We start from the raw sequence: 12,008 nt of genomic DNA, 5'->3' as shown, positions 1-12,008 counted from the left end.
TTGTATTATTTCTTTATAGTAGTGAATAAGACTTCATTGTAGGTCCTTCAGTTTATTTATCCATTCACTCGTTGACGGACCTCTTCATTGCTTCTAATTTTTGTAAATTATGAATAAACAGCCCCTTGTAGGCTTTTGTGTAGATAAAAGGCTTAAGTCTTTGGTTTAATAGTAAGTAGCCCAATTGCTGGATTCCATGGCAAGTGTATATTTAGTTTTATAAAAACCTGCAGACTGTTTCCCCAAGGGGCTGTAGCATTTGACATTTTCACCAGCAGTGATTGGGAGTTCCAGTTGCTCCACATGACGAAGGCATTTGGGGGGGTCAGTGTTCTGGATTCTGATCTGTTCAATGGTGGGTGAGTGTTGCTTGCCTGTGCTGTTTGTTACTTCTCATTGTTTTAATGTGCATTTCCTTAGTGACATAACATATGCAGGCTCTTGTTACACTGATTTTCTTTTTCTTTCTTTTTTCTTTATTGATTAAGGTATTCCATATGTGTCCTACCCCCATTGTCTCCCCGACCCTCCATGATTTTCTATGTGTATATATTTTGTAGTGCTGTGTGATTAGGTTTTTGGCCCTTTTTAGTCATGTTGGTTCTTTTTTCATTGTTGAATTTGAAGACTTCTTTGAGTGTTTTGTATAATTGTCCTGTACATGTTGACTGTCTTATTAATATACTAGAGGCCCGGTGCATGAAAATTCATGCACTAGAGGGGGCGACCCTCAGCCTGGCCTGCCCCCTCTCACAGTCCTGGAGCCCTCAGGGGCGGGAGGCAACCTGGCGATCAGGGGAAGGCAATGTCCCCATTATACCTCTGCTGCTGCCACTACCAGCAGCTCAAATCTCGGCCGGCCCCGGTTACCTGAGACTTGGGCAGCCCTCGGCGGCTGGACAGCTGCCATCCGAGGCTTGCCTGCACCTCGGGCCAGTCCTGAGTGGCTGGGCAGCTGCCATCGAGGCTTGCCTGTGACTCGGGCGTTGGCTGAGCAGCCGCCATCCAGGGCTTGCCTGTGCCTTGGGCCGGTCCTGGGGGACTTAGGGGACTGGGGGACTCTGGAGGGAGGTGCGCCTGCCACCCCGGCTGGGATGAGAGAACGGGGCGCTGACATCTTTGAGGGCGTGGCAGTCAATTAGTATATTCCCTCCTTATTGGCTGTGGGTGCCACCATCTTTGTGAGGGAGTGGTGGTCAATTAGCATATTCCCTCTTTATTTTATAGGACTTTTTTTTATTGATTTCAGAAAGAAATGGAGGGGGAGAGAGAGATAGAAACAACAATGATCAGAGACAATCATTGATCAGCTGCCATGTGCCTTGCCCAGAAATTGAACCATGATCTCCTGGTTTGTAGCTTGACACTCAACTTCTGAACCGTGCCAGCTGGGCCATGTCAACTTTTACAAATATGTTTTCTCTGCCTGTGGCTTCTTATTTTTTTTTTTTCTGTTGATAATGCCATATTTATTGTTTTTGTTTTTGTTTTAATGTTTGAGTTGATACATGGGGAGTTTCCATTTTAATACAGTGGATTGAAATACAAACTTGGGTACGTATTTGCCTTATAAAAATGTGAAGTTTATAAAATTAATGTAGTTTTATATTCAATAATGTGGAAGTTTTATTTGCAGCTATTGTGTCATTTCTGGAATAAACACATAGTTTTACCTTGAAGGAGATGAGTTGAGATGTAAATTTTGTCTCCTTACATGTCAAGTCAAATGAAGTCTTTTATTTATTTTAAATGGTAGAGCATCATTGTGAAAATAGTCCTTTTTTTCCAGTTCGCTATCATCACTATTGTAATGGATATATGGGGGGGTATATCTTTTTGAAGAATTAAAGAATTAACATTTTCTTTTTTGTTTTTTTAAAATATACTTTATTGATTTTTTACAGTGAGGAAGGGAGAAGGATAGAGAGTTAGAAACATTGATATGAGAGAAACATCGATCAGCTGCCTCCTGCACACCTCCTACTGGGGATGTGCCCGCAACCATGGTATGTGCTCTTGACCCGAATCAAACCTGGGACCCTACAGTCCACAGGCTGACGCTCCATCCACTGAGCCAAACCGGTTAGGGCGGTATATCTTTTTGAATTCATGTTCTCTGTATAAATCCCCAGAAATGGAATCACTATGTTACCTGGTATTTGTTTGTAAATATTGAAAAATCCTCCATTGTGTTTTGTTAGTGGTTGTACCAGTGAGTTTATAATCTTTCTGACAGTGTATGAATGTTCTCATTTCTCCACTTCACTGGTGATACTTGTCGTTTTTGATTTATGGATGATTGCCATCCTGTTAGGTGTTTGGTGGTATTTCATGCTGGTGTCATTGGAGTTGAACATCATTTAATATGTCTATTGGGCATCTTTATGTCCTGTTTGGGAAATGTCTATTCAGGTCCTTTGCCCATTTTTCAATCACACTGACTTTTGGTGTTAACTTGTGAGAGTTCTTTATATATTTTGGATCTTTAGCTTTTGAGGATGTAGCATTGCTTGTTTTTTGTTGTTGTTATTTTGTGGTTTCTTTTCGTATGCCAAACTTATTGTTTTGTAGTCTCATTTTTTTATTTTTTGGGTTCTTTGTTATGCCTAGGAAGATACATGCAAACCAGTATTTTAAAGAGTGATGGTAAAGTTCATTGACTATGCTTTCTTCCAGTGTTTTCATGGATTCAGGTCTGATACTTTAGTTGTTAATCCATGCTGAGTTCAGTTTGGTTCATTGCCTATGAAAGGGGCATGGTCTTATAATTCTTGCATGTATCTGTTCTGCTTTTCTCACACTACTTGGTGAAGAATCTGTCTTTACCTATTGTGTATTCTTGCCTTCTATCTTACGATTAGTTAGCTATTTAGCTTTGGACATTTTTAAAGTTGTGTTACTTCTTTTTTCATGTTGATTTGTAAAAGGTCTTATATATTCTGGATATTAAGTACTTAACAGATAATATGCTTTGCAGAAGTTTTTCCCATTTTACAGCTTGTATTTTTAATGCACTGACAACTTGCTTTAATGTGATGTTATTTTTATATGGGGCATAATGCCTTTTGACTATTTTGTTTTGTTTATCTCTCCTCTTAGTGCTATAATAAAAAATCAAATATTTACTTCTTTTGTGGTATAAGCACCCTTGTAGAAGATTATTTTACCTCATATGTGAGAAGTTGTAAGTAGGCTCTTTATTCTACAGTGCTTCTATTTTATAGTTGTTATTAATCCTCACATGAAGACATTTTTTTCCATTGCTTTTCAGAGAGAGTGGAAGGGTGGGAGAAAGGAAGGAAGGGTAGAGAGAGGGAAACATTGATGTGAGAGAGACACATCGACTGACCCCCTCTTGCTTGCCTTTAATTTCATACATTCTTTTTGTTTTGTTTTGTTTTGTTTTGTTTTGTTTTAAAATATATTTTACTAGAGGCCCGATGCACAAAAATTGGTTCACTGGCGGGGGGTGTGGAGTGGGGAGTGGGGGGGTCCCTCAGCTGGACCTGTGCCCTCTCACAGTCTGGGACCCCTCGGGAGATAACCACCTGCTGGCTTAGGCCGGCTCCCCGGGTGACAAATGGCAGGCCCGGATCCCACGCTGGGTCACAAATGGCAGGCCCTCTGCTGCACCGCCCCGCCGCCCACCACACACGGCAGGCCCCGTGGGCAGTGGGGCAGGGTGGGCGAATCACGATCGGCCGGGCGAGCAGCGGGGCAGGGCGGGCACGGATCACACACGAACTGCAGGCCCCGGTGGCTGCTGGGCTGCACACACGGACTGCTGGCCCCTCCGGCCACCGGTTCGCGCATACGGACTGCAGGCCCGGCGGGCGGCAGGGCAGGGCAGGCAGATCATGATCTGCCGCTCCCGCCCTGCTGGCCACCGGGCTGTGCACACAGACGGCAGGCAGGCAGGCGGCTTCTGGGGCTTCGGGCCGGCCAGTGGCCCGGGATCGGATCCGATCACGGGCGGCAGGCAGGCGGCTTCTGTGGTCGCACATGGGGGCCTGGATGGCAGCACACTGGTGGCTCGTGCTGTCCCGCCTTGTCTGCAGTATGCAAATTAGCCACCATCTTTGTTGGTGGTTAATTTGCATATCATGCCGATTAGCTGATGGGAGGCGTAGCGATGGTACGGTCAATTACCATGTTTGTCTATTATTAGATAGGATTGATTTTTTTACAGAGAGGAAGGGAGAAGCATAGAGAGTTAAAAACATTGCCGAAACCGGTTTGGCTCAGTTTATAGAGCGTCAGCCTGCGGACTGAGAGGTCCCGGGTTCGATTCCGGTCAAGGGCATGTACCTGGGTTGCAGGCACATCCCCGGTGGGGGATGTGCAAGAGGCAGCTGATCGATGTTTCTCTCTCATCGATGTTTCTAACTCTCTCTATCTCTCTCCCTTCCTCTCTGTGAAAAATCAATAAAATATATTTAAAAAAAAAACACAAAACATTGATGAGAGAAAAACATTGATCAGTTGTCTCCTGCACACCCCAGACCGGGGATGTGCCCATAACCAAGGTATATGCCCTTGACTGGAATCTAATCTGGGACCCGTCAGTCCGCAGGCTGGTGCTCTATCCACTGAGCCAAACAGGTGAGGGCTAATGTCATACATTCTTTTCACGATTGATTTGGTTACATGGAGTCCTGTGACATTTACATTAATTTAGGAAGAGTTTTTGTATTTCCACCAAAAGTGTCACTGGGACTTTGATAGGGATTGCTTTGAATGTTTACTTCACTTTGGGTACCACGGCTGCATCTCCGGAACCTATCTTGAGACATGCCTGTGATCAAGGGGCGTTATAGACAGAAGCAGAGAAGTCGCTCAAAGAATGCGGAGGCCACGTTGCTACACACAAAATGGAGGATGACACCTCGTTGCTTCTTTGTAGCAGCCACTGCAAGGCGCTTACCGTGTACTGCCATTCTGTTCGCACTCTGTGTCATGCACAATATGCACTTGGTGTTCGAGATGCTTCAAAACAGGGAGATCATTGAACATGCACTTCCCTCATCTCTCTTTCTCTCCAGCGAAGAAACTGGGAGGTGGGGGTGTTTTGGTAATATTCCAATTGTGTGCCAAGGGGTTTGAGCAGCTATCATTGGCAAATGTAAGCAACTCTTTGTCTCTCTTTGATGTGACTTTTCTTCATTATACCTATCTTGAGCTTTCTTTGAATCCTTCACTGGCTCTTGGAGTACTCAAAACTGTCATTTGGCTTATAGTTGCTGGTAACTTCAAAGTGCACTCACCTGATTGTGAAAACTGAAAATGTGTTTTCTTTCAGCTATGTCATCTGAAGATGACAAGGCCTTTATGCCAAATACCGGAATACCACATTTATTCTCTGAAATAATACTGGTAAGATATGAAAGGTGTTACTTTGATAATGTACACTTAATGAAAGTCTTGGTATTTGGGGAAGAGTGTGATGAGAAGAGAAGTTATTAATATAAACAGTACTAATCTGGAACACTTACCAGAATAAAATATTTTTTCCCTAAAGAGGTAAAGTGCATTACGCTTTTGGGAAACCTCCCAGTTTAAAGTCAGTTACATTGGCAGGTCAGTGTGTTTCTGTACATGAAAGTCGAAAACAAGTTTTTACTGTTAATGCATTCTTGGAAAGGAAATATAGATAAACTAGGAATTCACATAGTCTGTAGTGTAATCACTTCAGTTGTTTCAAATGTAGGGTGGGATTAAACTTTCATGCAATCATTTCTAAAATGTAGAGATTTATACTGTACCTATAAAATTAAACTGTGCTCAATTTGGCATTATTTTATGATTAAAAAAAAAACACCGTATTTTTATTGATTTCAGAGAGTAAGGGAGAGGAGGAGAGAGCCAAAAATATCAATGGTGAGAGAGAATTATTCATTGGCTGCCTCCTGCATGCCTCCCACTGTGGACTGATCCTGCAACTGGGACATGTGGCCCTGACCGGGAAGGAACCATTACCTACTTATTCATACCTCGAAGCTCAACCGCTGATCTATGCTGGCTAGGCAATTTGGCAGTCTTTTTATTTTTTTCAGTCTTTTAAACAAGGATTTAATATTCTTCCTCTAACAATTTTTTGTATTTATTATTTCTCGGTAATTTCAATAAATTAGGAAAGCTCTTTTTTATACAACGATCTTGGTTTAATGAGTATACCAAAATGGTTCTTACGGAACAAGTGTGCATGTTTAATGAATTTATAACTGTCACTTAAGGTCTTTCTATCTCCCATTATTACCAGAGTACATATTATGGAGACAGCAGATATCAATGGAATAAACATTGGAAAAACTTTAAGCAAGAGTCATATCTTAATCATCGGACAAGCGAGCTTGCAGAGAACCATTATAAAATTAGAAAAGTCTTTGATCAAATGTCCAATCACAATATATGTCAGGTTATTCCTGTTGTGAACAAGACACACAAAGGAAATAAATGTGTCCAGTCTTTTCAGCAATCATTAAATTACACTGAACAAGAGAATATTCATACTGGGGAGGAGGCTTACAAATGGAATCTGTGTGGGAGAGTCTTCAGTCAAATATTCAATGTAAATAGACTGAAAAAAATCTATAGTCGAGAAAAACCTTATACATGTAAAGATTTTGGTAAAACATCTCATTGGCCTTCAGATTGTACTTTAAATCAGAGAATTTATACTGGAGAGAAGCCCTATAAATGTATAGAATGTGGCAAAGCCTTTACCAGATCTTCAAACCTTACAATGCATCAGAGAGTTCATACTGGAGAGAAACCTTATAAATGTATAGAATGTGGCAAGTCCTTTGGTGGCTCCTCAAACCTTACTAAGCATAAGAGAGTTCATATTGGAGAGAAGCCTTATAAATGTACAGAATGTGACAAATCCTTTGTCTGCTCTGCAGAACTTACTAAGCATCAGAGGGTTCACACTGGAGAGAAGCCTTATCAATGTAGAGAATGTGGCAAATCCTTTGGGAGAGCCTCAAACCTTACAAAGCACCAGAGAATTCACACTGGAGAGAAGCCTTATAAATGTATAGAATGTGGCAAAGCCTTTACCAGATCTGAAACCCTTGCTTATCATCAGAGAGTTCACACTGGAGAGAAGCCTTATAAATGTATAGAATGTGGCAAGTCCTTTGGCAGCTCCTCAAACCTTACTACGCATCAGAGAGTTCATACTGGAGAGAAGCCTTATAAATGTACAGAATGTGGCAAATCCTTTGTCAGCTCCTCAGAACTTACTAAGCATCAGAGGGTTCACACTGGAGAGAAGCCTTATCAATGTAGAGAATGTGGCAAATCCTTTGGGAGAGCCTCAAACCTTACAATGCATCAGAAAGTTCATACTGGAGAGAAGCCTTATAAATGTAGAGAATGTGGCAAATCCTTTGGCAGATCCTCAAACCTTACTAAGCATCATAGAGTTCATACTGGAGAGACATCTTACAGATGTGTGTAGTGTTGTAAGTCCTTGAACAGCAGTGAAAATTTACTGAATATCACAGAATTCATACTGGAAAGAAGACTTATGAATGGGAAAAATGTAAAAAACTTTTAAAAGCCATTCACATATTACCGTACCTTAGAGACTTCCAAACAGAGAGATACTGTACATATGTAGAGAATAGGCTGGTGCCTTTACCCACGGCTCAAAATTTACTAATCATCAGAGATTTGATAGTATAGGGAAGCGTTACACTGTAGAAAATGTGAGAAAGCCTTTAACCTGTGTTCAAACTTAACATTTACGAAGCATTCTAAAGAGAAACAACAAAAATATAAAATTATCCAAAGATTTAACGATGCTTTCATTGAGAGTGATAAGGTCTTACAAATTCTGAGGGATATGTCAAAGTGTGTATTCTCATTTACATGTCATAGAACCTCTTGGAATTATTACTGGATCGAAGCCCAGCAGATATAAAGAATGTGACAAAGCTTACTCAGTATGCATACCTTACCCAACATCAGAATTAAAACTGGAGAGAATCAATACAAATGTAAACATTGTCCTAAAATTTTTAATCAGCATCTGTAGCTTATTGCTCACATTGGAGTTTATTCTAGAGGAAAACCTTAAAACTGAAAAATGTGGGAAATCATATAATTGAACCTACAGCCCCAGTCTTATCAGGGATTATAATTGGGTAGAAATTCCACGTTTTTTTAATATAGGAGGAATGACTTTTCTTTAAAATATACAGTTTACAAATCTCCAAGGAATTTATGCCTTAAAGTGGCTTTAAAGATGTAAAAAGTTTATCCAAGTATTTAATTGATTATGAATTTTAAAGTCTCACTGAATTCACACTAGATCAATAGCCAAAATGCCCTTCAGATATAGCCCTAAATCAGTACTCACAGTGTACTCCAAACTTTAAATGTTGTTAGGTAATGTTTGTATACTTGAATATATCAAAAAAGTTGATGTTTCCATATGTACAATTACTTAGAGTGTTATCTCATTTATATTGAAATCATTTGAAGTATTTTGAAAAGGAAATGTTAATGTGATTCTACTCCCATACCACTTGATGCTGGTATGTTTTATATCTGGTGTGTGTCAGTGAAATCATGGGGTTGATTGTTTCTGTCTTAAAGATTTGTGAGATGTTGTATATTATATGGACTTCACTTATGTACACATTCCCATGGAATATTGGGTACATTGTACGGCGCATTATTTTCTTCTATTAGAGAATAATACTGTTGAATAAATTTTTAAAAATAGTTCTCAAGTTTTGTAAATGATGTCATCAAGGATACTTCCTTTTCTTTGCCAATGTGTTCAGGTGAAAACTTTTTGAGGGCATGTCAATTTGTGGTTGTCACATTTAGGTGATTGGAACTACACTCAGGACAGTGCTGTCTGTGTAATAGATTTTCTATGATTAAGAGGGATATTGCAGTGACATTGTTGTACCCAGGATGCAGAATTGGCATGAACGCTGCATGTGGAGAGAGGACACTTTTCCCAGTGTCCAGTGTACACATCGAGCTGAACTCAGAAACATTAATTCCATTTCTTTCATTTCTCATTTCCTGTTCCTCTCTGTCTTCTTTCCTTTTCACTTTGTCTTCTAAGCTGCCATTCCAGTGCTATGACCACAGCATGTAAAGCTCTTCCTATCCCACATCAGCCCTTCAAAGCCCTGTAACTTTCACTCAGTAGTTTTGAATTTAAAAATGCAATGACTGACAGTAGAATTTGGTGAATATTTTTCTTTGTTTTCATGAGGTAGGTAGCCCACCATTCACCTTCTCATGCTGACACCTATAGTTTTTAATATGAATATGAATTTTCGGAATACCACAAATTGGCATCTGTGTACTTTGTAATTGGAATGATTTTTCTTGTCCTGTTTTTCATTGGAAACCTTAAGGATTTCTCATTGTTAGCCCGTTAACTTCTTTATTGGGATGGAATTAACCCATGTAAATAGTTTTTTTTTGTTTTTTTTTATTTTTATTTATTTTTATTTTTTTATTTTTTTATTTTTTTATTTTTTATTTTTATTTTTTTTTGTTTTTTTTTTCCATGTAAATAGTTTTTTTTAAAAAATTAAATCTTTATTGTTCAGATTATTACAGTTGTTCCTCTTTTTCCCCCTATAGCTCCCTCCATCCGGTTCCCACCTCCTCCCCCACTGTGCTCATCCATAGGTGCACGATTTTTGTTCAGTCTCTTCCCGAATCCCCCACACCCCTTTCCCCCCCAAGAATAGGCAGTCCACTCCCTTTCTATGCCCCTGATTCTATTATAATCACGTTTATTCTGTTCATCAGATTATTTATTCACTTGATTTTTAGATTCACTTGTTATAGATATGTATTTGTTGTTCATAATTTGTATCTGTACCTTTTTCTTCTTGTTCCTTTTCTTAAAGGATACCTTTCAGCATTTCATATGATACTGGTTTAGTGGTGATGAACTCCTTTAGCTTTTTCTTACCTGTGAAGCTCTATCTGACCTTCAATTCTGATTGAAAGCTTTGCTGGATAAAGTACTCTTGGTTGTAGGTTTTTGCTATTCATCACTTTGAATATTTCTTTCCACTCCCTTCTGGCCTGCAAAGTTTCTGTTGAGAAATCAGCTGGCAGTCAGTCGTATGGGTACTCCCTTGTAGGTAACTGACTGTCTTTCTCTTGCAGCTTTTAAGATTCTCTCTTTGTCTTTTGCTCTTGGCATTTTAATTATGATGTGTCTTGGTGTGGTCCTCTTTGGATTCCTTTTGTTTGGGGTTCTCTGCGCTTCCTGGACGTGGAAGTCTGTTTTATTTCACCAGGTAGGGGAAGTTTTCTGTCATTATTTCTTCAAATAGGTTTTCAGTATCGCTCTCTCTCTTCTTCTGGCACCCCTATAATTCAGATGTTGGTACACTTGAAGCTGTCCCAAAGGCTCCTTATACTGTCTTCGTATTTTTGGATTTTTTCATTTTGCTTTTCCGGTTGGGTGTTTTTTGTTTCTTCGTATTTCAAATCTTTGACTTGATTCTTGCGGTCCTCTAGTCTGCTGTTGGGAGTCTGTATAATATTCTTTATTTCAGTCAGTGTATGCTTAATTTCTAGTTGGTCCTTTATCACAACCTCGAGGGTCTCATTAGATTTCTTTTTTTTTTTTTTAAATATATTTTATTGATTTTTTACAGAGAGGAAGGGAGTGAGATAGAGAGTTAGAAACATCGATGAGAGAGAAACATCAACCAGCTGCCTCCTGCACATCTCCTACTGGGGATGTGCCCGCAACCCAGGCACATGCCCTTGACCGGAATCGAACCTGGGACCTTTCAGTCCGCAAGCCGACGCTCTATCCACTGAGCCAAACCGGTTTCGGCATCATTAGATTTCTTGAGGATCTCACTACATTTATCGGCAGTTTCTAGAAAATTCTTGAAAAACCTTAAAAGTGTTGTTTTGAACTCTGTATCTCGTAGTTTGCTTTCCTCCATTTCTGTCATTTGTGTCCTGTTTCTTTGTCTCCGCATTTTTTTATGCTTCACTATGTCGATAGAGTGGCTTTCTGTGCTAGGTGTCCTATAGGGCCCAGTGGCTCAGCCTCCCCAATTACCTGAGGTAGACACTCTTGGTGCACCCCCTTGTGGTCTTTGTGCGCAGTCTTGTTGTAGTTAAGCCTTGATTGTTGTAGGTATCACTGGGAGGAATTGACCTCCAGGCCAGTTGGCTGTGAGAATCAGCTGTGTCTGCAGTGGGAGAACTTCTGTGCTGGAGACACCCCTCTGGGTCAAGACTTGCTTCAATGGGGCTTTGGTGCTCACTGAGTCTGCTCCCTGAGTGTGTTCTTTATGGATCAGAGGAGCTGCAATCTGGATGGTCCCACTCTGACCACCTGGCACACTGGCTCTTGGATCTCTAAGGAGGTGCTAATCTAGACTCTGCCTGAGGCTATCCAGCAGGAGCCAGCTTTGACTCAATGCAAGTTGCCCTGGGGCCTTAGGCCAGCTGCAGTTTGTTAGGTAATTATCAGATTGCAAAGGGCCAGGCCTTTCATATGCAAAAGCCTGTGGAGCAAGCAGTTATGGCTGCTCTCAGTCCTGCCCTTAGAGGCCCTGCTTCTCAGTGTCCTGGCAATCGCTGCAAGCACCCCCAAGAGAAAGCTGCCCTCGAGTTCCGACCAATGCCAGACAGTCCAGTTTCTCCCGTATGAGTCTGGGTCCCCAGAGACTCGCCCGGAACTGGAGCTTAGAGCTTGAGACTCCCTCCCGATTGAAAAAGACAACTATGTCCTCAGCCGCCAGCCCCCTCCGCATGCGTCTCACAGGGTTGTCTCAGCCTCATAGGGGCCGTCTCAGCCTCATAGGGGCTGTTGGTGCCTCACAGGGGTCGTCGCAGCCTCGCAGGGGGCGCTGCATCCCACGTTGGGGGTGAAGGTGTGAGACAGAAGTTCCTCTTGCTGTCTCTCCTTGCTGCTCCCTTGCGTATCACTGATGCTGCAAGTTTCTGAGAGTAGTCTGCAGGTTCTGGACATCATACTTTAACTGGTCAAC

At 41.1% G+C, this 12,008-nt stretch overlaps 1 protein-coding gene across 3 annotated transcripts in view; it reads left to right on the top strand.

Moving 5' to 3' along the window:
• Positions 1 to 12,008, top strand: part of LOC118649209 (zinc finger protein 724-like) — a 52,281-nt gene that overhangs the window by 38,871 nt on the left and 1,402 nt on the right. The window contains exons 6-7 of one of the 3 annotated variants that reach the window (XM_036296086.1): positions 5,300 to 5,373; positions 6,260 to 8,695. In XM_036296086.1, the coding sequence (XP_036151979.1) occupies positions 5,300 to 5,373; positions 6,260 to 7,462 (1,277 nt within the window). In that variant the 3' untranslated portion in view covers positions 7,463 to 8,695. Of the gene's footprint in view, positions 1 to 5,299; positions 5,374 to 6,259; positions 8,696 to 12,008 lie in introns of those variants that run through there. The other 2 variants (XM_036296087.1, XM_036296088.1) reach the window with 2 other exon arrangements.

Source organism: Myotis myotis, unplaced genomic scaffold, assembly GCF_014108235.1.
Source record: "Myotis myotis isolate mMyoMyo1 unplaced genomic scaffold, mMyoMyo1.p scaffold_m19_p_28, whole genome shotgun sequence".
Taxonomy (NCBI): domain Eukaryota; kingdom Metazoa; phylum Chordata; class Mammalia; order Chiroptera; family Vespertilionidae; genus Myotis; species Myotis myotis.
Note: the sequence above shows the minus strand (reverse complement) of the source record. Positions and strands in the feature narration are given on the sequence as shown.